The 27923-nt window shown below is 34.6% G+C and overlaps 2 protein-coding genes across 2 annotated transcripts; both read right to left on the bottom strand.

Moving 5' to 3' along the window:
• Positions 1–5066: 5066 nt before the first annotated feature.
• On the bottom strand, positions 5067–6952 carry LOC115442131 (cytochrome P450 9e2). The gene has a single exon (XM_030167108.2). It carries the CDS (start codon positions 6527–6529, stop codon positions 5420–5422), a length of 1110 nt encoding a protein of 369 aa, XP_030022968.2. The 5' UTR covers positions 6530–6952; the 3' UTR covers positions 5067–5419.
• A 10313-nt stretch (positions 6953–17265) lies between these two features.
• LOC115442109 (larval cuticle protein LCP-22) lies at positions 17266–19995 on the bottom strand. Its single transcript, XM_030167079.2, has 4 exons — positions 19887–19995; positions 19464–19684; positions 18297–18468; positions 17266–17405 (listed from the first exon to the last, which is right to left on the bottom strand). The coding sequence occupies exons 1-4, from the start codon at positions 19896–19898 to the stop codon at positions 17307–17309; spliced, it is 504 nt and encodes a 167-aa protein (XP_030022939.1). The 5' UTR covers positions 19899–19995; the 3' UTR covers positions 17266–17306.
• Between the last annotated feature and the right edge of the window lie 7928 nt (positions 19996–27923).

Below are 27923 nucleotides of genomic sequence, written 5' to 3'. Positions count from 1 at the left end.
AAAATCGATTTCTTTTTCTAAGCTATAAGGTTATTCGCACGCTCACAAAATTTTAATATTGATTTGTTTTGTCAACTTGATTGGCTGATATTTGAATATTATTTTTTGATACGACTAAAGATTTTGTTATGGTTTAACACTTAACTATTTCATTAGTACTAATAGTATTTCCTTTACTAAAATACAAATCGCTAAGAATCATATTATGTTGACCCTTCGCGACTGATTACCAGCAAGAATTACGAATGTTTCAGCCACTGTGTACGCTTCGTAGCAATTCACACGCTCCACCTAGCTTTGGATGCAAAGGGTAACCTACCAGGCCCTACGTAGGCATAATAACGTAATGACATGTGCCTCTGTTAGTCCATTTGCGAGATGAAGTCAATGTTTAGACTACAATGTAGACTGAATTTTTTTGATTGAAATGATTTTGATAACATTGATGTCAATCATGAAGAGATAGATAGTGTAGCAGATTCTCAAACATAAAAGTCTCTGGAAATTATTTTATTTTATATTAAGTATATATTTTATAGTATAAGTATATCTGTATTTAAGTAGAATGTTTGTTTTATATAATATATATATTGTCTTATTTTTTTTTAAATACCTACACCCACATTGTCTCATCTTTGCATCACCCAAAGGTTGACTGTTAGAAAATGCCTCAGGCTTTAAGTCCACCTGTATACATTTACTGTATATAAAGTTTAAATAAAATAAAAATAAAAAATAGATACAGCGACTTGAAAGTTCATTTATAAGTAAATCGTAGAATGCTGATTAGATAAACAATATGTACTTTTAGGACCTTTAAGTGATTTTTGTGAGGTGAAGCCTGCAGTGGCGAAGACTTACATTTATCCAAAGGGAACCTGACACAACACATATGAACTGATATGCATAAATGCGTTCTGCAAATCGTTTTAATGAAAATTAGATATAAATCACGAAAGAGAAGCCGGCGGAAATCGGGTGATATGGACCCTTCGCCACTGCAAGCCTGTACCTATTACCAAAACGTGCAAAATTCAATCTGAAAATACAGACATGCTTTTATGAAAGTTATAAAAAGTGTAATGATTTCTTATGTTTATGCGAATATTAGGCTTTGGAACTAAACTATTTTACGGATTTTATTACGGTTTATTTAATAGCTTTTTGGGTTTTAAAAAGTATTAATTAGAGAGACCAAATCCAAAATCTCACCAGTTTTGAAACTAATGAACGTAGCAACCCTATCGCCTTATGGTAAGCAACACGACGGACCATACCATCAAAGAATACCCAACAATGAAAATCGGCGAAAAGTCAACGTATTACCGTGTAAAACGATAATTTGGTAAAATGGCGAAGTGGCAAGAAACAAGAGTTGAAATAAATGCATATCATCATCGGCATTTACGATGCATGCGAAAGGATTGGAGCAGCATGGAGCAATATCCTATCGAAATAATGCAAGAAATCAAACATTGGCAAATACCCCATTAATGCAATCATCTAAATCTCTTAGATCTTGAAAAGGTAGAACGCCATATTATATCGGGCCGTTCAATGCGGGGAACATTTATCAGCTTGTGCCGGCCATCTGGCAATTTCCCGGACAAATATCCTTCCCCTCGTATCTGATACTGAAAACTGATGACTACATGGCTGGGCTTGGCGTAAGATTTATTTAACACACGCAAGGATCGCGATGTAAACCTATAATCATAATGCGGCGGTCGAAGATAATTTTATTTACGACTAATAGTAAAAGGTTATGTTAGTTTTTTATTTGTTATACATGACAACACATAATACAAAGCGGCAACCTTTTTGTTCAAACAGTATCAATTCTGTTAATTACGCAGCAGTACATAATTTAAAAGCTGGTGTAATCAAGATTGGATGTTAGCTGTCTAGATATCTCTTTTTTACTCCTATACAATAATACTGGATGACGTCATAGCATACGCCTAATTGACAGTTACCCTTTCACAATTCAAAGGCTTATAAGTTATTTATTTCTCATCGGATTTTGGAAGTCATTTCATTTCGTTTCGATACTAAGATTTCGACAAAATTCCAACTATTCTTCTGTTCTCACCTTAGGCGATTTTAAAGCGATGTAGTTACTGTTCTCATACATAAGCATGTTGGATGCATCTCACACATCAACGTCAAATTTGCAACGAGTGCAATTTGTTTCGTAGCACATCAAGATCTTAATTCAGTGCACGTTTTCAGACCATAAATTCATCAAAATATATGCAAAACATTGCGACGTGAATTGTGAACAATGTGTGTTGTGCAAATCTAGTACGAGAGATGGTACATTTAGATGCAACGGCTCTCAGTGATGGTTATCGTATATGTACTTCAACTATTATTACTTTACTATAATATATGCTATATTATATTCAATTATAATATATTTAACTCGTTGGTGTAAAGGTGACCTTAAGTACAAAAGTATTTCTATCAGTCATGACTGGGTAGTGAGATAAGAAAAGGCTTATCTTAAATATTGCCAATAAGGTAAATGTCGGCAAGAAAACTTAAAAGGCATAAATAGGTTTCTTATTTCCATACCCAATGGAAATATTTTGATCCATTCAAATGAGAGATGATTTTTTTTCAACTTATTCTTTTTTTGTCTCGAAATGGTAGTGGCGCTTATGATGACATCATTATATAGTTAATATGATAACAATACATTCCGTTGGTTTCACTAATAAATTTTTAAATACAAATTTAAAAATTTGTTTATTAATAGATCTGTTAATTGTTTTATTTAGAAATATCTTACATTGGAAGACCATTTTATCACAGAGGAAAGCACAAATAATTTATATATCATAAATGACAGTTGACAACTGTTGTGTCATATTGAGTGACGTCACGAATCAAAGCAGCATGGCGGCAAGCGGTTCGTGAGGAAATTTAAAACAATATAGATGTATTTTATAGCACTTGTCGATTTCACAAAATTAAAAGAAGAAATCTAGTGGCTTAAATACATTTCAAGTTCACAATAAGACACATTTAAGAAAATGGTAAAATACCTTATAATAATATAAATTAAAATGCTTTGGAAGTGATGCTACGTTAGTAAGTTTCAACCTTTGATCTGCTGAAGACGTTAATATTTCATTCATTCATTTAGTACGGCTTCATTCATTCATCATTCATCATAATCATCATCAGTTCACAGTTTTATAACATTGCGGACTATAAATAGATTCTATTCCTATCCATCACAAATTTCTACAAGTTCGAAAACTGAGTGGGGTGGGTGTAGATTTTTGTTGTTTAGGCCAGTGATAGATGTGTCAGGTTGTTAGGTATAAATCAATTTGGTCGGCCGTTCCGATGAGGCTATGACCATACATTGTTATAATTTGTTGTCTTAGCCATGATTTATTTAGCAGACTACTTCAGTGGCGTAGTTGTTATAGTACACAGTACGTGTACGAGTACCACGCTGAGGTTCTGGGTTCGCATTCCGGATCGGGATGAAATAATTGTGACTGGGTTCTTCCATCTTAAAAATTACTCTGTCACAGGTTGGACTCAGGAAGTTGGCGGTGTGATGTCTCCATGCTTCGGAAACCACGTAAAGCCGTTGGTACTGCGCTTGATTTCTCTTCAGTCATGTCAGATAACCTTCTCACCGTATTAAGCGAGCGAGCGATGAAACAGTGTACCTGTGTATTGCACACACATTTGGGCACTATAATATCTTCTGCGTAATTGGTTGATCTCCGTTGAGATTGGCCGCCGTGGTCGAAATTCGGCTAGGAAAGAATTAATCAATTTAACAAAAATCAACTGTGATATGGTTTGGGCTCTTTCTTATAGTCAGTATATTTGAGATAATATTTAAATTAATTCCCTGTATAGTGTGCATAATATCGTCAAAATGTGTAGTAACCCTTCTAATTGTTCCGTCAAAGTATAGTATGTTTTCAACTTAAAATAATCCAAGATATTTCCAATAATCTTATTACGGTCGATACAATTTGTCCCTTACTTGTTATTCGACAAATTTCCCTTTAATTTGTTATTCTCAGCATGAATATTTTGGGAATACCGCGGAAAAAATCGCTAATGTAATCAATTATTCAAAATTGAATTCATTATGGGTATTGCGGTGAAAAAGCTTTTTATTTTGCGGTGTTTTATGAGGGAACATGAATTGGTGGAGCTGCTATTCAAATAGTAATTATGGAGTAAGTAATATACTACGTAAGAATAGTAATATTGATTGTCATGGATGCTAAAATCTGACTCTCTAAGTAGTTGTTAATAGATGCAGTAGAAGAAAAATAAGTCAAACAGACCATTGAGTTTTTATCTTCAGCCTTAAATTTAAAGTAACGAAGGCTGATTCTCATATTACAGTCATAACAAATTTATTTGGAATTATAAAGTAACAAGTTTATAATAGTAAATTGGCTTATTGTTTTAATAAAGTACATATTATAGTTTTTACCAGATTTTTTCCGTTAACGCTGTTACCCGCTGTTAACCTTACCTTTGAGGGATTTAGTTCAAAGCCTGGTGGGGCGAGTTTTAGAAAAATACATATATTTGTCGCCCAACCTAGGATTTCAACTCAGGACCTTTAGACATTGATTTAAGAAGATCCCAATGAAGCCGTATAAAATAAATCATTGGTAAAGTCGAATTTAGTTTTTGTCAGCTAATATTACCGATTTAATGCTCGTAAACTTGTAAAAAACCAGACAAGTGTGAGTTGCGGGTGCCAAGTGTTCCGTATAAATCGAGTATTTGTTATGAATTTCAATTTGATACCTCCATGCGTTCCAGAGAAAGAGAAGAGACAAAAGGACAGGAAATATTGTCACAAAACTGCTTTTAGGCACCATTTTTCCTATATGACGGGTCTAGCGGCAAAGATATGAGGTGGCAAAGTTACAATTCGGAAAGAATAAGTCGAAGTCTATAAAATTATTAATTTTCAAAATTCCGGGATAACATTCCAGGTCAAACTACCAAATGCCTTTATAAACTGGTTTCAAAAGTAAGACAATGGATAAATAAAAAGAATAATAATACAACTTTGAAAATATGCAAATACTATTTACTAATTCAATAATATACACGTTTACATACACTTACTCCTTTTATCTACTCTTTTTGTGGAGCTGTTATAGTTTACATTTTAGTAGCTATTACGTTATGTAATATGTTCATTTCATTATTATTATAAATTCGTATTTATTTACTGATAAAAATTTGTTGTCCGTGTTTATCTTATTAAAAACAAAAAAAAAAATGATTTAATAGATAATAACACTGAATAACTCGGCACTGTTTAAAAGAATCTTTAAAAGGAGATGCTAACCTTTTAGCACTAGAACGGTCCTCTTGTAGTCTGTGGTAATCGAGTCACTATTACGGTACACGTTTAGACTTTCGTGTCCCTGGGCTTGAAATATACTTTTAGATTTATTGGTCTCAACTGTACAAATTCCTTTTTAAATTTGATTCCGCCTGGTCCTACAATGGTCTCTACAGAGAAGTGGCGCAGAAGGTGCACGAGACCAGCCTTAACTTGTAGTCGCGCATATCTCGCCCCAATACACAGCCTGTTGCCTTTCCCAAATGGCATATAGATTGAGTCGCTCAAAGTCGTTTGCATCCCACCCTTAGTGAATCTATCCGGGTTAAAAACTTTAGCATCGGGATAATATTTCTCATCATAATGAATCGCGTAAATTGGCGTGAAAATTTTTGTTCCTTTTTCCACTTTTATATTACCAACCGGTAGGACTGAGTCTTCGACACATTCTCGGTTTAAGAAGCCTATCGGTGGATACATTCTCATACTTTCGCTCAACACTTTGTCCAGATATTCCAAGTCTTGTACCACATCGTGAGTCAACTGTCCGTTGTGTTTTTCAAATGTTTCATCAATTTCATCATGAACACGTTGTAAAATCTCAGGGTGTCTGCCTAGTTCAGCCAAAGTAGCGTACATAGCAGCGGCACTAGGGTCTACACCAGCGATGTAGAAAAAGAAACCTTGAGCAGCCAGCACGTCAGTCGTTGGTTTTATCTCATATCCCGTAGAAGAATCACGCAATACTTCATTTTTCTGCAAAGTTATACAATGATCTATAAAGTCGTTCCTGATGATTTTATCAGCTTGCCTTTGTTGCATTACATTTTCGATAGCAGTGATAAAAAAGTCTTCGTATTTCTTGAAAACTTGGACGTTAAAAAATTTTCCTGCTTTGTAGCTTATGACGAGCGCAGCGAATTTCAGATTTAATACAAATGATGACTGAATAGCTTTCCGTGCCATATCGAGGAAAGGTGAATCGAAAATAGACTTGGTTGTGATACCAAACACTGAAGCTCCTACGGCGGCCGAGCAAAATGTGCTGAGGGTATCGTACGCGTCAGTAGTCCACAGCTGTTTATTATCTTTCATGTATGTTACGAAATCTTTGGCACTTTTGTCAAGTATATTGTACATGTTTTTTAGTTTATTAGCTGTGAATAATGGGCTCATGCTTTGTCTCAAGACTTTCTATCGTGTACCGTTCGCAAATAAAACGTTGTCAGCCAACTTGTCGTTACGGGTTATCTCTATACCTCTGTGGTTGAAAGAACTGAAGTCATTTTGCATTACATGCTGGATATTCTGAGCATCTCGTACGAACAGAGTAGGTGTGAAAAAAGCGCCGATACCCACTGCCGGTTCCGTTGGATGTTTGTCATAAACGTTTTGCAGAATCTTGAAAAAGGGTTGATTTGTTGTCAAAAATTCCCAGATCGGAGTCATGTATCTATATTGATCGCTGAAGACAACTCCTCGCTTTTTCCAGTACCTTTCATGAATTAGACTATTAAGATATATCAATAATGCGAGAATAATAACAGCACATAACACTATAGACACTATCATTATTATGATATCGGTTCAAACGTTAAAACAAAACTGAACTATGTTTTATCTCCTCTCGTTTTATATAATGATTTATTGCTGTTATCTAAACACGAGCAAAAAACATTTAATAATGATAATGTGATACAGTATGTGCCAATCTAGAGTCATTCGGGGGACCTCTTCAAGGAGTATACATATACAGTAGATTCTTGTCCCAAACATATATAGATTTGTATAAAATATTACCTTACTTTCTTTCGGCAATTTTGGCACTTTGGCATTTTGTCTTCATAACCTCAAGTCAAGTTTGAAGTACGAACGGAAAACGGGCCATACTCAGAGGTCATATTCATAAGTAATGACCGATAAAATAGGCCAAAAAAGTTAGCAAAAGGGTACCCACACGTTGGGCACCATTTACTTTTTTTTAGTAATAGTTACATGCAAGTATGAGCTGCCGTGGGTTTAAATAGATTCCTCTAACAAAAGTACATACTATATATCATGTCTCGTGATAATATTGCTAGTCATGATTACTCTGAATATCTCCAAAAATATTTTTCCTTAATAAACAATTATATCATGAAGGCATGACATTAAGTATATATATTATTTACGGCTTCTGTCGTAATTGCATTCTGCCAGTGTTGTAGTGTTCAGATTAGGATTTGAAGTATCTTTTTTATAATTAAGGAAAATAGTAAAACAATAATAAATAGCCTTGTTAGGCTAATGTTAGTTTAGATTTAGGATTAGGATTGCGTGAAAAGTGCTAATACACTAACATAATTGTTTTAAAATATGCGTTTTAGATTTAATAATTAAATATATGCAGCGATTGCCCTCACCACTGCAAGCGTCGTGTTGATAGATAATAATTTATGCAGATGTACGCAACTTGCTAGTAAGTATTATTTGTATTTCTGACTTGAAAAATCTGTATAAATTATTCACGAATTGTAAAAATCTGTTTTCATTTCTGCTTCTGGAAAGCCATGCGCGAGCGGGTTTAATTCGAACACCACGACGTGCAAGCATTGCGCGCGAGTTACGATTTTACGAATTGACATGAACTACCGATATCGTTGCAATATTGATTTGAGTGTTACTTTTATATTTGTTACTCAGTTCAGTTTATACATTTATATAACGAATACCATGTACTCAGAAGTTGTAAAACACATCCTTACCGTAATAACCATGAATTAAATACAGAATACTTTCAAAAATATATTTTACGTTTATAGTCAATTCTAAAACCATTCGGTTGCATTTTTGTTTCGTAAAATTCGGTAGAGGAAATAACTGGGAGCAGGGAGTGTTCGCTGTCTCATACACTATTCATTGGTGCGGGAGCGAGCCGAGACGGGTTGCTTTGAGTGATATGCTGAGCCAAATGTACGGTGACTTGATACGAAAATTGTTTTGTGTGAATTTGGTTGTGGACTGCAGTGTTCGAGTGGTAACTTCGAAATGTTAGAAAGAGGACTTGGGATATGAACCTTTATTTTATAAAGTAAGAGTAAATTTTTGCCTGATGGAACATCTCTAGAAAATCGTATGCAATATTTTAAGAAGAAAACTAGTTCGAAGAGGGATAGAGGTTTTCTAGAACTACGACTTGTTCGAATCAGTTGTGAAGTACTTCTTTCGAAATCAATTGTAAACTACTTCGTGTCTTCTTTATTTTTCGGTACAAGATTAATTATAATTTTGGATAATCTATCTGATGTTGGTTTGGTTTAAAATCATTTTACTATATCAGAAGTGGTTTGTTTGTAGAAAAAGTAAATACTTTTATTTACTCTCCAATTGCAGGTGGTTATCCCTCAGGCTTTTATTTTTTGTCTTTGTCTATCCGTATTAATATCAGTAGATATGCAACAATTATATCTATTACACCATGTATAGGTTTTTTATTCATTTTGGACTCCACCATTTCCAAGCCGTGGTATATCTTCATGTCTGTTACCTCCTGTTTTGTGTTCTCATGGCTTACATATTTCTATTACCAAAATGCAATGAACTTTATAAGGTTTAGTGCATTTTGGTCATGAAAATATATTGTTTTTAGTTAAAGTGGATTAAAATTAAGATATTTATACACTATTGGTTTTTATTAATAGTATTATTATTTCTTTATAATCTAAAACACTTACGTATAACATCTTAAATCTAGAACTACGTTTGTGTTATAGTGTTAAAAAAGAAATTGATTTCATTGTAAATATTAACGAGCTTGTCGCTGTCGAGGTCTAGATGATGTTGAGCGTACATATTGTTGAAGGAATTTTAAAATATTATTATGGATTTTGATGCACTTTCATAACCTCTACATGTAAAGATATTTATTTGTTGTACAAATGGGCCGGCTTGATACGATTACTGGCAACTAGTTTTTACGAAGAGTAAAATATTTCCTGAAACCAAAACAATTCACATCCAAATTTCTTTAAGTCCAGCAGGGTATACACAATTTTTCTGTCATTTTGAATATTTTTTATGTAAGGGCTCGTCAAAGTGTTCACTGCACCAGTTGGTAAGTAAAGTGTCGACTGACGAGATATGATTATACCTCGTCAGTCGACATAATAATGCTGGCCTCTTTGACGCCGGATACACACAGGCTGTTCTCAAACATACTTACGTGGTCTATTATGTCAGTTTTTACATCATGTGAATAAAGGTATGGGTGGTAAGTCACTTTACATCAGATGACACATTCTATTTTGCACGTCCATGATATGAAAATCCCCTATGACTGCACCTATTATTATTTAAAGTGGAATCCGTCGGATTCTCAACTCGATTTCAATTTAATATATATAAGTTCATTCCAAGTCAAAATAATATTACATATCAGGACTCAGATATAAATTGATTAACCCCTATTTATAAACTCGGTAAATGTCATCCGATTTTCAATTGGCTTTTCCTGTTTAAATGTCATTATCTCAGAGGTTAGTTACGTCTTTACTTCGTTATTTTTGTCATACTGAGAGGGATAGAAAATGTATTACTAACGCCTCCGGATCTTTCTATCTGATTAATTACGTCGTGGGTTAAAATAGTATATTTTAGCAAGGAAGCATCGCGCTTAAGTAACGTATAGCTGGTTTAAAACAATAGAGACCTAAGTGAAATATAGTTTTATGGAAAATACAAATATTCAAATATTTGTATTTTCAAAATATCTTCTGTAAATTGTCTCTGTTTGAAAGAAGTTTGGTGGAAATGAGTACTTAAGTATGAGTTTATCTTCTTGCGCAAATTCTGTCCCCAAAATTTGGATGAGGTTTTTATAGTTCTGAAGGTGCCCTATGCTATGCTTGCTTCAATGTCTTATAGGTTTTAGAGTTGGGTCTAACCGCGGTATAGTTAAGTTATGGCTCGCAGTTTGCTTATGGTGATATGAAGATGGGAAAGCTTCTTTAGCACCTATTTCACATATATCAGGTAAATTTTATTTAAGAGCTAAAATAAATAGTACTCATTTATTGTCCTTTATTTGGGAATAAAGATTAAATTGTAAGTTATTTTCGGTGGACTTATAAATAAATATGAGGACTAGTATTTCGTTGAAGTTGTAAAACAGGCCCTTAATTTACTAAAGTTAAAAATAAACACAATCAATGGTCTTAACGTGTCAACTTGTAAAATTATAACAAATTTTGCAGGCACTGATATTTTACTTATTAACTCACACTTTATTATGACTGAACCTACGGTAGGAAAGTCTTAGCGATTTATTGAGTACGTTCGAGGAAAGTTACCATTATTATATTGCTAACTTTTAGGCACAGAAATGAGAATTAATACTATAAAAACGCATACTAAATGAAGTTTTATTTTCATACCAGTAAGGGATAAATTCTGTATGTATGTTAGCAGCTATCTACCAGTACTGTTGTTTCTTTATTTAATCAAAACTTAGTATGATGTGTTAATGTAACACAGTATTTTGCAGCATTTTGCCCTTTAAAGATACGTTTAACAATGAGAGTTTATCCTCTCATTATTTAAAAGGCTATAATATAAAATGATAATTGCCTAAAGTAAATTATTGTAATGAAATCTAAACATACTTTGTCGAATTTTTTAAAGACTGATTTGTGAATTTCTTCGCAACCTCAGTATTTCAAATACGAAAATATGAATTTCATATTTGTCATTTGATATTCAAATATTCAAATTCATGCCATCAAAAGGCGGAAGCTTTGGTGAAACTGGAGCAGTCGAAATGTCGAAAATATAATTTTATAGATTCGACTTATTCGATTAAATAATAAAAATATTAGGCTTGTAAATATGCCTCAGTAAATCTGAATTGAATACCTCTCGGCCTTGCATCTGCTAGGTTGGTCTGTGGTGGGTTCGTAAAGTTAGGTTAAAAATATCATACTATCAAATTATAGCAGGTAAATATTTACTATTTAACTTTGCAAGAAATCTGAAGCGTATATCTTGTGTAGTTCCCCTACCAATAATAATAAACAATTAAGCAAATAGAAAAAAAACACTATGACTGAAAGAAGCCACAACTTTTCTCATCCCTCCCACTCACTAACCTATCGCTGCTTATACGACATTATTTCCTCGAGCATCCTAAGGACGCACGAGCTTAGTATTGTATCCGAGTGGACTGACTTTATTGCTTTCGGTTGAGTTGGTTTCAATTTCCTACTTGCAACCCAACAAATAAATAATACTTGTGGATCGAAGTATTATTTATATCAATTCACTGCGGGAGCTGTTAAGATATTTGGTAGTAAGGCGACGCGCAGATGTTGTCAACTTGTTGATGGTCGATATTTATAATTGGAATGCTTTTATTTGGATACAATTATATAATTGTGCGGTGTGTATTTGTCAAGGTTAAATAGATATACTTTTCTTTCGTTTGAAAGCAGGCTTTAGACTTAATACTACTCCGTGTTTCTCACCCCACTAGATAATAAATAGTTTAGTTGCCATAATGAATTATAGTAACTAGATAATCCTTAAAATAATATTACAAAATCGAAGACCGCTTGACTGGCTGCAATAAAAAAATATTCCTTAAACAAGTAACTAAGGAAGTGATAAATTCACATAATAATTCGGTATAAGGAATGTCGCCCAACCTAGGATTCCAACTCAGGAGCTTTTGACATTGATTTAAAAAGATCTGAATGAAGCCGCATATAAAAAATCATTGGTAAAGTCGAAATTAGTTTTTGTCAGCCAATATCATTGACTGAGTATTAGCTTTTGATCGCGGCATTGCCCGCGTAAAAAAAATTTCCTGGATAAAAGTCCCGCTACATATTTTACCTGGGAAGAAAGTAGTCTATGCTCATCTCAGGGTATCAAATAATCTCTATCCCAAATTTCATCTAAATACGTTGGGTAATTATTGAGTTTATCGAGCTCAAACATGCAGACAGATGCTGCGGGGGAGTTCGTTTTATAGTTAATTCTTAGAACTATTTAAGAAGAATAATAATTACGTAAAACATTTACGTAGTACACACCAGAGAAACTCTGAAAGGGAATAAATTTTCCGTGTTTTTGCAACATTTTTCATGGATGCTCCGCGCCTATTGGTCACAGCGTGATGTTATATAGCTTATAGTCTACCTCGATAAATCGGTTATTCAAGATGAAAATATATTGTCAATTCGAATCAGTAGTTCCTGAGATTAGCACGTTCAAACAAAAAAACAAATTCATTAGCTTTATATCATAGTATAGACGAATAGATTGTTATTTTACTGATGCCGTGGGTTTATATAGGCCCCTCGAATAAAAGTATATGCTGTGTATCATGACTTGTGTTAATTTTGCGAGTCATGATTACTCTATGAATTTCAAACTTTAAAAACAAAAAAAAAAAAAAAACAATGACATGGCATTATATATTATTTACGGCTTCTGTTGTTATTGTGCACTGTATGTGTTGTGTTTTGATTGGAAGGAATTTTTAGTAGGTACCTATAATTATAGGGCGTTATAAGACTCAACGTTTAACGTCGCATGCGCTGTGCGTCTGCGACGTAGCTATATGCTAAGTAGCAATATTTTTATAATTAAGGAAAGTACTGTAATAATAATAAATAGCTTCGTTAGGCTAATGCTAGCCTAGGTAGGGAATTAGGCTTGCGTGAAACGAGCTAATAAACTAACACAATTGTTTTATAAAATATCTTTTATATCTTATAATAGAATCTATCCAACGACTGCCCTCACCCCTCCGAGCATCGTGCTGATAGAAAATAACTTATGCAGACGTGCGAAGCTTGCTAGTAAGTATTATTTGTATTTCTAATTCGCTGGACAGACAGACAAGATGTAAGATGCGGCCGGTGCGCGGACATATGTCTTTACCGCGACCATTCATACAAAATGTATAGAAACGTCGCGATGCAAAACATATAGAAAAGTCAAGGCGCGGTTATGACATGGACATTTTGCGCGCCCTATTGTAAAACATACAGAAACGACGGGGCACCGTCGCGAGCGTCGATGGACGGAGTTGCAGGCGGGCTGTTTTCTGTTTGGCCCACGCCTGTCTAACTTCCAAATATCATCAACAATTTTAGTAGTCCTTTAAAAGTGGTCCTTAAAATTGCGATGTAAACAGACCTGGAAAATACTATCAATAATACATTTTTATACTATTAAGGTATATATAAAGCCATTGATTGGTCCGATCCATTTATGTCTGCCAATGTGCAACATTTGTCATCCGACTTGTAACTTACAGGATGTTGTTTTATACGAAAAGTTAAATTTTACCGCCGTAGTGGCCCACGTAAATGTCGCGTTCCGGGATCAGCTTATGTATGTCCTAACAGGCCAGCATTGTGTCGACTGCCGAAGTGTAATCATCTATCGTCAGTCGACATTCTATTGGACTCCAATCGACTTACCATCAACATCAGTGGGGTCACTTAGCCAGAGGCAGATTGCATACAAAAGGTACCATACTGTAGTTCAATATAGAGTCAGTTTGATTTTAAAGTACCAAGATTTTTCTATTCATTATTTTATTTCAGTTTTTACGATGTTATTAATCGTTAAATCATAATATTTTCTATGTTCATTTTAGCTAGATATCATAACCTAGAAATTATTGATAAAAAATATGAATAATATTTACGCGTAGAAGACATTGTTCGTTTTTACCAAAACAAGCTTAACAATGCTGCTATTTTCGGTCCATTAGCGCTAAATGCATTACGGGAAAAGAATACCTTTCAAAAATAATATTATCCATTGTGTAACACTCTGTATAAACTCCATTATCCGGGCCTTTTGTTGCGTTCTGCTTGTGGCGACAAGAAATTATTATGATTAATTAGTTTTCGTCGGACGACAAGTGTTGTTTGAACTGTCTCACTGTTTTGAGGAAGGTTAGCAAAGGATCATCTGAAACTGGTCATTTATTTTCGTAGGGTAGGCAACTTATTATAGTTGGATCAAAATAGATGCTTTAGCAATTGATATTTCAGTTTTTGCGCGTTTATTCATACTAATCTTAGAATCTTCTCAAATCAGTCAATTTATTTTGTAATTTATGTAATTAGGCCGCAATACTTGCTCGATGCTTTGGATGGAATGTAGCGGCGGGCCATGCGTATACTGAATGATATAGGCATGACGAACAACTTGGAGACGCTATAGTTGCGGAGGGATGTTGCTTCTCTAAGCGTGTTTTACCGACTGTGTCATTGCGAACGTTCTGAGGAATTGTTCAATTTGATCCCCCTTTCTTCTTTCCTTAGCAAAATCATGTGTACTGGCATGCGAAACCACAACTTGACGGTTAAAATCCCATAGGTTCGTGAACTATTTTCTTCGCCGTATCATCAAGGTTTGGAATAGTTTGCTTGAGCGCATGATCTCTCTTTCCTATAATCCTGGACTCTTTCGCCGTAGCGCGAAAAAGCGTCTTAGTGGGCCGGCATGGTTTTGTCGAATGGCATGAAATAGCCATCTATTACCATCTGGACGGTATCGCGCTTGTCATAGGGTGCAGTGCAGTCACTTTGTCGAGGCGAACTAAAAATAATAATAATTACATAATCATCTACAGATACTGTAAGTACGTTCAAAAAGTTATCTTACCTGATAAAAACTTAGATCTGTTTAATCACCTTAGTAACTTCATTAGGCTTAGGTTGATAATAGTAAGCTTTGTTATGTAAACTAACAACTTCATTAGGCTTAAGTTGATAATAGTAAGCTTTGTTATGTAAATTAACAACTTCATTAGGCTTAGGCTGATAATAGTAAGCTTTGTTTTGTAAACTAACAACTTCATTAGGCTTAGGCTGATAATAGTAAGCTTTGTTATGTAAACTAGTTAATTCTCGGGCCGCGTCTTATTTAATAGCCTCAACGGAATTATTTAAATAGTAAAAATGTTTAATCCTTACATATAAAACAAAGTTTCCTACCGCATCTGTCTATTTGAACGCGGTAAACTCAAAACTACCCAACAAAATTTAAAGAAATTTGTTATGTATAATTTGTGACCTTGGGAAGGATATAGTTTGCTCTTAATTCTTGGAAAATAAGGGGGAGTTTTATCTCGGAAAAAGCTTTCCCACGAGCAAAGCCGCGAGCAAAAGCTAGTATAATAATAATTGTGCGTACATATGTGTTCCGTAAGGAATCCAAAACGGCAAAAATATCTCGATATAAAATTTCATCGAATTCCGGTAGTTTTTGAGTTTACCGCGTTGAGTCAGACAGACAGATGAGTCGGAGGATTTTGGTTTATTATACTTGTATGTAAGGATTTATAAAAAAATGTTGCTCAATACTGGTATGATTATCATATTTTGTCACAAATTACGATTGAAAGTAATATAATGTGACTAGGTTATCCAATTATATTCTTTTAGATTTATAGTTTATTCTTAACTGTAACCGGAATTATAAATATTAAAATTTGGTTTAATCAAAACATATAAAAGTCATCTTTCATAACATATCAAGTTTAAATGTCAAGATCTTGGTACTACATTAGATAATGCTCATGACTTTAATCGCGTTAAAGTCCTTCAAAGGAATAACTATTAGCCAATGCGAATTTTTCTGGAACAAATGATTAGGTCAATTCAGGATTTGGCCTATCCGTGTACCATATTTAATCAAAATTTATATAGCGCAATAATTTCTTAAGTTTACGCGAATGTTAGACATTCAAATTAAACTTTTTTCTGGATGTTATCGCGAGTTTAATATTTTAGTTTTTTCCCGACGTTTCGAAGACTTTGCAGCTTTCGTGTTGACGGGGGGACTGAGGTTTCGGTCATCCGCAAAGTCAAAGTTACAATATTAATACAGCGCTTATAACTTTCTATCAAACATGCTGACATCCAAACTTCTTTACAAACTTTTACATTTATAATATTAAGTTTCTGTTCCACGACTCCTGAGTAAATGCTATATGTAACATAAATGTATAATTCGACCAAATACAAAAGTCACACTAAACTATGCTCCCAATAAAACGAGTTCTACTTATTTATATTAGTTGTTTCCTATTTATTATCCGTCAACTATTAAGCGGCTATCAGCAGACCTTTATGCTTAATAGGCATGAAATAATGACTATTTTTGTTAATTATTTTTTGATAGGCATATCAAACATGAGTACGATAATTGTAAAAAATATTTACTTTAAACGTGTGAAAGAACGAAGTAAAACTTAGAAGTGGCATTATATTGTAATAATTTAGTAGAGTCTTTATTCATGTTTTTGTCCCATATTAAGACCCGTTCTTAGATAAATTTCACTAACTTTCGCCTTGACCCCATTCTAGTATGAAGTCAGCGTATTATATTTTTTTAAACCTATGTTTCAGAATGGAGTTGCTTACTCTCAGACAGTTTAAAATTATGTGTACTTCAAGTTGCAACTATATGACGACGACAAAGACGGTTTGAAACTGTGGGAAGAAATATTATTAATCGCCAATTTTTGCTCATTTTAATAACAAGTATCACATTTCACGAGGTACTTAATCTACTAATGGTTCTTTAGTAATGTCAATAAATTAATTAATTATTTCAACATTTTAGTAGAAGCGACTGTCTAGTGTTCCAGTAATAAAAAACAACATATTGATAACTCGAGGCAATTTCATCGAGTTAACAATATATTAATTCGTTGCTAACAGTCAAAAAAGTTTACGTCTGCGCGGAACCTTAGCTCAGAATTTTAAAACAATGAGTATTAAATGTATTGTTCAAATAACGAATGCGAATAGCTTTTAATTTTTTATTATTATTTTCAACTGGATGGAAGAATTCGAATAGCTTTTTAATTAAATCTTCGACTGCGCGGAAACAATAAAACAACAAAATCAGTAAAAAAATTAATTTATTTTGTTTTTTAATAAATAATTTATTTCAGTCCTGATCCGGATGGGGCGTTCAGTCTGATGTATTCCAGAGATCTCAGAACGTGAGCCGGAATTGGTGGAGGGGTGGGGATGGAGTCACCCTGAAAAGACACATATTAGTTCAGTATACTGATGATTAATATTGGTTTCATTAGGCTTATATTTATTATAGACTTAAGGTCCTCAATATAATTTAAAATAGAATGTATGTCATAATACACGATATCATATTAGTAATATATAAAAACAGATAGTTTTGTTTTAAGCGCCACCTATCCAGAAACAGACGTAAATATATCAAGAATTTATATTATAATACTGCATACCACTGCACTATATTCGTCAATAAGATATTCAAGTTTTATAATGTCCATTAACACTGACTACTATGTACTTTAAACCGAATTGCCAACACCGTTGCTTGGCGGCAGAATAGTAAAAGCGGTAAAAGATATTTATTATTTAGAATGGCACCGTCACTCAATCGAGTTATGCAAGAAGTCACGATCATTCAAATAAGGCTGCACTAATGTTGCGAAATACGTTCTTCCAAATGCCAAAGTATCGGATATTGTGTAAACTAGTATTTGTAAAGAAGTTTATAGATCACGGAAGAAATCCTTAGTGATATGATGAAAACGTCCGTATAGGTTTTTATTAATAATTCACATAAGTTGACGGTAGAGTGGAGTTTTACGGTCAGTTGGTTTATTGACAGTAATAATCAAAGTTAGTATTACTTTTGCTTGAATCCGGCAATTCTTATGGTTATAATTATTATTTTGTCGCTGAATGATGGGACGAGCATGTCACTCGACTAATGGAAAGCGATATGACCGCCCCTAAATAGTAGTAACACCATACAGTAATTTGAATCACAAAATACTGCACTTCACTGCAGACACAGTGAGACATGAGATTTTAAGTCTTATGGTTTTTACTTATCAGTTACTTCACGAAGAAACTGGATTTAAACAAATAAAATTACTTACAGAGGGTTGGAATCCGTTCTCGTCAGCAATGTAAGAGATGGCAATTGGCACTCCCTCAGGGGAGGTGTAAGCGAAGGAACCCTGTGCGACCACGGGCCTCAATGGAGGGTTACCGCCGAAGTCACGAGGAACTCCTTGCTCTTGAGCCGAGATACCGTTGCTGGTGTCGTATCTGGAATTTTAGATGTAAATAATGTACCTCGGTGGCGCTGATGTACTGCATGCGCGATAAGGCAGCGTTCTCAGGTCCTGAGTGCGAATCACGGTTCGGGAAAAGTGATAATTGGGTTTTTCTGTTCAGTATAAGCTCGGAATTTGGAATTTGTGCTCGATATGGCGATAGGGTCGCCTCCTATCATGGGACGAAACACACTTAGCTAAAACTGGATGCCCTGGTTGCGCCTCTGCATACCCCTTCGGGGATAAATGCGTAATATGTGTTTAATCCATAAAAATCCAGATTTATTATGATTGTCCCGAAAATATATATATTTTCAATACAACGTAAAATGTCAAGAATCTAATGTATTACATTATTAATTTTGGTTGTATAACGACTCACATTAATACAGATTTATTGTTTGTTACTAATTGTTATAGTCGCTGTTAAATACCTATGTGTCTAAGCGATAATATAATACATAATTATATCCATAATTAATTGTATTAAAAAATACGTCGGCAATCAGCGCCAACTTGTCAATACACGTAGTTATTGAATTATATGATGAATAAAATGTATTGTATGAATTATTACGTCCAATATGACCATAGACTCATTGTCTCTATTGCATTATCAAGTATAAGATGATAATCTCAAATTCCCCCGTAACTATTTGTATCGTGGTGGTGATGAGACAATCTTAATAATAATATTAGATCTGTATTACATGTATATTGCCTTCAGCAGGGCAAAGGGCCTCCTCTACTACTGATTTAGATTTCAGTCTTCCCATACCCTCAAAATTCTTATTTCCAACTTCTCAGGTATGTAGGTATCCTCACAATATTTTCCTTTCCCCGTAAAATCAAGCAATGATTCACAAAAAATACTCAAATAACTTTAGAAAAACAGAATTGCGTGCCTTTAGGTTCTGAACCTGAAGGCATTCGTCACAGCAGTCAGTGGGATAATATATATTAAAGGGTTATATATGTAATACTTACGCATAACTGTAGCTGCCATCAGGGCCGACATCGTTATCATAGCGAAGGATGTTAGCGTTACGGTCACTGTCGACTACGCGGTTGATGTTGGCCAATTGGGGAGCGACTGTGCTGACGCGGTACGGAACTGGCGAAGGGGAAGGACGGACGTACTGCACACGGGAGGGGTCGAAATCGGAGAATTGGGCCGCGGCGACGGCCAAAACGGCGGCGAAGGCAACCTGAAAAAACAATGTATTATCTTCATGTCTTATTGATTGGATTTTACGATTGGTTACTTGATCTTTAACACTGTTTAAATTGTTGACTCTACCAATCAACACGAATCAACAATTCATATACCGAATTAAAGTCTAAATAAAGTTTATGATTGATATATTTTCAATAAACAATTTATGATTTATTTTTTGTTTCTTTACTTACTGCGAACTTCATATTGATAGAAGATGGGATTGAATGATGCTGTTTGATGAGGACTGTATATTTTTATACTATTTCAAACGCGGTTTTGAGTAACATGACATTGATATTGGCATTATATTTCTGCAATCGTATTAATTATGTTGCATCTTCGGAAAAAGAATGTAGAATTAAAGAAATGTCAATGCATTCGATTAACATTTTCACAGTTAAAGTAACTGTGCCTGCCCTTGTTATTTAAACCTTAAGTAGATTATTTTAAATATTCAAGTTTAAATTTTGTTGTCATTTTGTATACGAATAACTTAAGTAAGTTATGCACCAATAAAAAAGGTGTAACAAAATAATAATATAAAGGAATAAACAATAATTAAAACGTAAATTACAAATAAAAAAATAAAGAACGGAGATATCCGGAAGAAAGATTTTACAAGTGGCATTAATCTTATAAAAGTAGCGAAAAGCTAAATTTTCAAAACGGGAACCATACACAACATATAAGTATTAATAGCATGCATAAATGTGGTCTACAAATCGTGCATTAGATTTTACATAAATTACTAAAGGAAGCCGGCTGGAATGGGGTTATATGGACCCTTAGCCACTGATTTCCGCTCATCATCTTGACATATCAGGTCTCATAATGCTAATTATAATATGTTTCATACTGATATTATTAGACCTAAGCAGTTTGAAAACGAATGGAGGAGCAGTTAGTCCTAACCCCGCCTAACACCAAAGGGGCCAGGAGTGGCTGAAAACCAGCGCTGGCTGAGTTTCACAGCTCAGACAGCAGTTATCTGAGCCACTTCCTTTTGCCATATTTATTTGTAAGATTGTTTTGTTTTTATTTTTTTAATTTCTTTAATAGTTTTAATTTTGGCAATAAACGTTTTTATTATTATTATTATTATTTTCATTATTATTTGCTGTGGTAGGATATATTTTATAACCGCCCGGATAGGGACCAGCGTACATAAGGTGTTCAAACCCGCCATAGTGGCCCACGTAACTGTGTCGCATTCCGGGATCAGCCTTTGTATATCCGGTTCCAACAAACCGATATAATTGTGTCGACTGCCCAGGGATAATCATATCTCGTTAGTCGAAATTCTATTGGACCCCACTGCATATAAAAAAATAACAATTGATACAATTATTATCTAAACTGGATTACGACAGTGCTTGGACAATGTTTAACGGCAGGAAAAGATGTTTCAGTGCAAACTACATAGACGTTTACATACGAAATATCTAGATACCATTTAGTAACTATGCTAGTGACTTGCTCTGATCGTCATGTCGTAAGTCATGATCCATATTAAACATTATGAAACCTTTTAAAAACGAGTTTTTAAAATTATTTCAAAGTAGGCAGCGGTGTGGCTATACACCCATAATATTCTTAGCGAAGTCTAAAGGCGATAGTGACGTCATCAAACATTAGCGTACGATGAAATAAAATAAATATTACTTTGAACTGAGCAGGAATAACATCTACCTGTTGTCTCAAATCTTTATAGCACGCGTAATGTTCATTAACAGTGAACCATTTAACCAAAAAGCCTCATCAAATCAGCCTACATTACCAGCCTCGTTACCTCTTTTCTACCACAACAATGCATTTTTTCCGCAATCGTGATGACAAAGGTAATGAAAACGCGGGCAATAAAGAACAGAGGCACGTGCAGACTTGCGACTTATAAAGGTATAATAATTTGCATCAAAATACTCGACAAACGGTAAGTATGTAAAAATTTTAACTGAACGCCTATTATGCTGTAGAAATTTAAGAACTTTGGAACTCTCGTTTTGGTTATTTCGTTTACAGTACAACGGCGAGGATAAAAAATGTTTTACTAACCATATATTTTTATAAGTAAAATTCCAAATCTAAGTTTCCCTGTGAATATGAAACACCATAGGACACCAAATTAACTTCTAAGAAAGTAATTGATAACTAAGGACGAATTTTGACGTTATCTCTTTGAATGGTTCCATAAAATACTATACAATATTTATCCGGATTATTTATCACGGTAATGCAATTCATGAACTTATTGCCCTTTATTGTTCGTGGTTTTTTTGTTTATACTTAACTTCGATATATATTACTAATAATATCAGCCCTGTATTATATACTGTCCCACTGCTGGGCACGGGCCTCCTCTACTACTGAGAGGGATTAGACCTTAGTCCACCTTGCTGGCTTAACGCGGATTGGTAGACTTCACACACCCTCGAAATTCCGAGGTATGCAGGTACCTTCACTGTCAAAGTAAGCTATAGTTCACTACCAACTAGACTATCGCCGCGTGAATAATATAACTTCGATATAAATCTATAGAATTACATGACATGGAAGCATCATGAATTCCCATAAATAGCAACGGTATCCCGAATTTCGAAGTATTAACATTGCACTGTATCGTACTCCGCTCAGCATCATAGGAACGTAATTTGTAAACAATTTCAATTTCCCAAGCTCATTGTCTTCAAAGCCAAAACCCAATAATGCTTGCATACAACTGCTTGGTGGCGTAAAAAGTAAAGACCCACACGTAACCTAGATCAGGCAGATATTTTCACAACAACTGCGATTATTGTTTTTAATATGTAAGTCGCATTAAAGTCGCAGGTATGCATCATTCAAACGACGCTTCGCAGCGCTTGGCTTTATATACAAGTGCGTAAATTACATCACTCTTGGTTATGCAAAAGCTAATCTTATTTTATCATGATTAGCATACATTTTTTATATTTATAGTAAAAGAGATCTCATTTTTATTACTTAAATTAATACGGCCATAAAGATTAGATTAGTATGTTAAAATTTCATTTTAAAAATAATGTAGTCCCTATTTCCTCAGTTTAAGAGCGTTATATTCAAAAACAACGTAACTAGTGACACCGGTATTTTTCCGCAAACGCCAAAATATGGGTCAGGTTTGTTTAAAGTGAAATATGGAATGGTTCCGATACAAACTTTTATGTGAGGCATAAAGTTTGTCATAGTAAAAACATTTTCGATATCGGCACATCGAGAATCTCTTCAAAATATATCGATAAAGTTTCATATTGCAACTTGGTTTACTTTTTGTTGTAGATAAGTAGTTTTGTTTCTCACACAGGCGGCACCGACAATACGTCTTTAATATTACAGGTGCAGTAATAATGAGAATAAGTAATACCTTGGAGTGATACCAAAAGGCCTAGATCAACAGGATTTTTAATTTCACAGGGGCAGGGCTAGTGATCAATAATAATGAGAATAATTAATACCTCGGGTTGATATCAAAGAGCCTCGACCAACATGGTTGGTACCAAAGAGCCTCGAGCAATATCTTCAGAAGCTCTCAAATGGCCGTTGGGTCAGAAGCCAGATGCATAAGGCAGTATTGCTGGACACGACACGCACTGTGAGAAGATTCCTCACGTTGAGTCTCTAGCCGCCGGTGGCTTGAGTCTTGAGCTACGCCATCGGAGGGTGATATTTGTTGTTTGTGTATGCACTGTTTTTTCAAATATGTATAAAATGTTAAAAAGTAACATTAAAAATAAAGAGAAAAAAGAATTATAAAATGTTATTACAGTTGAAATTTTTTTAATCCCATAAGTAATTATTCAAATATTTTATAAATAATTAAGAATATTTGTTATTTTAGTAATTTAGTTACATTGAAGTAAATGTTATTAGTGAAAAAAATGTTATAATCAATGCTAACAAACAGAATATAATTTACAAATGTCAATGGCCGATGCTTCCATGAACTAGAACATCTGCCGTATAAATGTAAGCCAAGATTGTTAAATTAATGAGCAACCCAAATTCACGGTCAGGTTGCCTTTGGCCTATCATTAATGGAAAGATATTTCAATGTAGATATTATATTTAATAGATTGTTTTTTATTATAGTAGTATACAACATATAGCATACAACAATATATCTTAACATCTTGTCTTAGGATGGCGCGCGCAGTGGAATACCAAACAATATTTTATAATTCAAGGTGTAAAATGGTGTTCCTATTGTTTATGGGCAGTTATATTGCTCATCATCAGGCAAACGGCAAGCTCGTCTCGTCATTCAAAGCAATAAGAAACAAACTACAAGTAATTTGATTATAATAACATGGGAAATAATAATTCGGTAATAATGACACGAACAACAGATTGTTACAGAACTTTAGAAAAAAGATCCATAGTACAAGCAAGCTCTCTTGTACCTTTTCATGCCCATATCATGAGAGTCTATACTAACTAGACTAACTATTTTCGGCTATAACACCAAGTCCCAGCGGATCATACAAATATTTGTCTCCGAATGTAGGCGACGTTGCACCCGTCCTTTTACAGCCAAAACTGGGACGAGCACCTCTGGCTTACGGAAGTTACTCGTATTTATTTTGAAGTGAATTGCTGTTGCATTTTGTCTGGTAAGAGAGTTATCCAGTAGATCAAATAACATACACCTTTCCCTCTTTATATTAAGGTTTTTTTGTGTTGAATTTATAAGTTGTGGCGATCTTTTTAAGGTGGGCTTTAATTATCCTTTTAGTGCTACACTACTTAATAAAGACCTATTTGGTCGTTTGATCACGTCTGTAATAACTTCCTTATTATAATAGTATTACAATTAAGAGTATTTGGAAGTTCTCCACAAGAATTAACTATCGTTGTTTTGTTTACCAATATATAAACTTCTTTCTTTCCCGAGAAAATATATAGCGGGACTTTTATCCCAGTAAACTTTTTCACGCGGGCGAAGCCGCGAGCAAAAGCTAGTAATATATAAATATGTTATCCGATAATACCGATACGAAGTAATTCTTGGCTGCCAGGAATGAAAAATAACATTGCTATTGGAAGTGCCATTAATTCAGCCGATAGTAGCTTCCATTATTACCTATAATTCACGTACATGGAAACATCTGGGGGGAGTAATAAGTAAAATCTCTGGAATTACGTTTGTTGCTTAATCTGGTGTAGGTTGTTCAGATGTGTTTCTTTATTTGTTTTGGCGAGTTTTACATAGCAAAGTAATTTTTGACTCAGCGGTGGAAACGAGCAGCTTTTTTTGGTTGTAAGTGATAATTACTATTTAAGCGACAATGCAAGAGAAATTGTAGATAATTGTAGTTCCTAATTGTAGCGGCCTAGACACGAGGTTTGCCTGTTTTATATTTAAGTACTTATATTATTTTTATGTTTTGTGTTTTCAATTCTTTGCTCACTGCTGCGACAGTAAATATTTTTTTCCTTTTTTATGATCGAGGAAAAAAAAGATTTTTGGCTACTAAACGGATATCTCACTGAACCACGACACCTGTTTTGGCTGATGAGTTGAAATCATCTAAAAGTCTAATTAGAATTTTGATTTGGTAAGAATGTTTTCGGAACCTTCACATTTCCAATTACATAAATCCTTAGTTTATAACTGCAATAAACGTGTTAAAAAATAAAGGTTAGATTATATAAAAAAATATTAATTAGAAAAACATAATTATTGTTTCGAAAATCCAATAACCTTTTAAGCAATAATATTTCAACCATTATCAACTCCGGTGGCGGGACGGCTAACGTCTTGAATATTTTATTTATACAAACCTATTACCGCTTTTAACATGCAAACGCCGCATAGATCGTATTTAAAAATCCATCGGGATTTCGCGAAATACCTTAAAAAAAATTATCAAATAGACTGCTGTGCTTGCCTTTACAGGTTAAATTGAAAATGTGGATTTAGCGAATCACCTTACGTGATACTCAGGGATAGAACGTTCAAGCAACTCATGCCTTTTTATAGTTAAACATATTAAGTGATGGATAAGATTTTTTTTTCATTGATTTCAATGCCGTGCGTCTGATAGTAAGCAATGCGAAGCGAGGAACACCATCTAATACCTTGGATTAAAAAGTATTGTTCGGTATTTCAGTGCGATCGCCATCCTGAGACATGAGATGTTCAGTCTTATTATGTCTTTAGTTACACTGGCTACAATGTTCTTTAATCCGGAACACAATAGTGACTACACCCTGCTGCTTGGCGGCAGAAATAGGCATTGCGGTGGTATCTACTCAGGCGGACTCACATATATGAGAGACCTACCATCAGTAGAGAGAGACTAGTAGAGTAGAGAGTTTTCCTTAACCTCCAATTGATAGATAACTATTTTTGATTGTATAGAACACTCATGTATTCAATTTATTTCTTAACATGGAAGCCTAATTACATTTTTAAGTAATAAATATATTTAATGTGCTTCATGACTTGGTTTGTCATGTGCGAAATGTAAGACTATTATTTTTTTAAGTTTGGCAAATAAACACCAAACTAAACATGTTCACAAACTTTAGCATATAAATTTTTAAAATTTGAGATTATTACTACTGTTTTAATCTTCGTACTAGACCAGTGTGGTGGACTAAGGCCTAATGTCTCTTAGTAGTAAAGGAGGCCCATGCCCAGCACTGAGACAGTATATAATATAGGCCTGATATTATATTACTACTGCTATAAACATTGGTGTTGAGCAGGCTTGGGAGCTATGTGGCGCATTCTCACGCCCAACCGCCTGTCGCGGCGCGCAAATTGAGTTTATTTTAAACATATTCCGATGCTGCGAATTTATTTATTTGCAACGTTTTGTTCCATTGTTGTTGTTTTCTTTTGTTTGCGATAAGCAAATTGTTTTTTATGAGGTCACCGAGTATGTATTTTATAATAGATTTGAACTGCAAAAGCGTCTTGAACAAGAAAATTAACGGTTTTTAACCTGATTAGGTATCCAACCATTAAATAATTATTTGTAACAACTCGTTGTTATTGGACCTTGGGAGGCTCATGTTTGTTCCAGGTTTAAGTAAATTTAGAACACAGTTAATGGGGATGATGGTCATACAATTGGTTCATTTGATGGTAGGCAGTAGACACCACATGGTAACAAAACCACCGGGGGAGCTACGTAACAAATAGAAGTACCTCGTCCCCTCTCCGACACCGTATTGAATATATAGGTATAAGAAATAAGAAACTTTTAAAATCAAAGGGTAATAAAAATTTGAAGTAATGTACGTTGCTAGTTTCTCGTAATTTACATCATTTAAAATGCCCTCCGAGGCACACAGGTTCTCGGAATAACCACTAATAGCTTCCCAACCGTTGATCATCGTCATTTCAGCGCAATGATCGTTAATTCGCGTAATCAGCAGGCATAAATCCGACGTGGGATGCAACATCTCTTGTTGATCGACATTGTGTTTGAACTGAACGAATTACTATTAGCTATAGTTGGTTATAGTGGTATTATAAAGTCGAGATCAAGGTAGACCATGTTCTGGGTTTATATATAGGCTACTTTTTATCCTGTTTATTTTGTCCTATCAAATACTGGTAGTAGGCTTTACTGGTGGTAGATCTCTCATATGTGAAACTCTGCCTAGGTAGGTACCACCGCAATGTTTATTTCTGCTGCCAAGCAGCTGCGTCTAGTCACTGTTGTGTTCCGGTTTGAAGGACATTGTAGCCAGTGTAAATATTGGACATAATAAGACATAACATCTTATATCTCAGGATGGCGAGCGAAATAGAATACCAAACAATACTGTAATTCAAGGTATTGAATAGTGTTTCTACTGTTTATGGGAGATCGTATCGCTTACTATCAGGCGAACGACAAGCTCATCTCGTCATTCAAAGTAATAAATAAATTAAAAAGAATTAGTCAGATTTTTGAAACAAACGGCGCTGGCGGATGTGGTTTCTCGGGCAGGCGAAACCACGCTGGCGGGCAAAACGACGCTAGCGGGCGAAGCGGTACTGGCGGGCCAAGCGGCTCTAGCGCGCGAAGCCACCAGCGGTTATCCATCTAAACTATTAAGTCAGTTCATCAGAATTGATTTTGTTTTTTTACTTCACTTATAGGAAGCTACATTGCTCCTGAGTTCCAAGAGCTGCTTTTTATTCTGGGTAAATGAAAAAACAGGATTTTTATCCCAGAAAATCTTATTAACGCGGACAGAGGCTCGAGCAATAATAA

This window comes from Manduca sexta, chromosome 28 (assembly GCF_014839805.1).
Source record: "Manduca sexta isolate Smith_Timp_Sample1 chromosome 28, JHU_Msex_v1.0, whole genome shotgun sequence".
In the NCBI taxonomy this organism is placed as follows: Eukaryota; Metazoa; Arthropoda; class Insecta; order Lepidoptera; family Sphingidae; genus Manduca; species Manduca sexta.
This window is presented reverse-complemented; position numbering and strand designations above follow the sequence as displayed.

Coding starts and splice junctions, on each gene's coding strand:
- LOC115442131 (XM_030167108.2), bottom strand. CDS start 6,529: ATGAGCCCATTATTCACAGCTAATAAACTAAAAAACATGTACAATATA.
- LOC115442109 (XM_030167079.2), bottom strand. Junction 18,469..19,463: donor GATGGCAGCTACAGTTATGC/GTAAGTATTACA, acceptor CTAAAATTCCAG/ATACGACACCAGCAACGGTA. Junction 17,406..18,296: donor AGAACGGATTCCAACCCTCT/GTAAGTAATTTT, acceptor GTGTCTTTTCAG/GGTGACTCCATCCCCACCCC.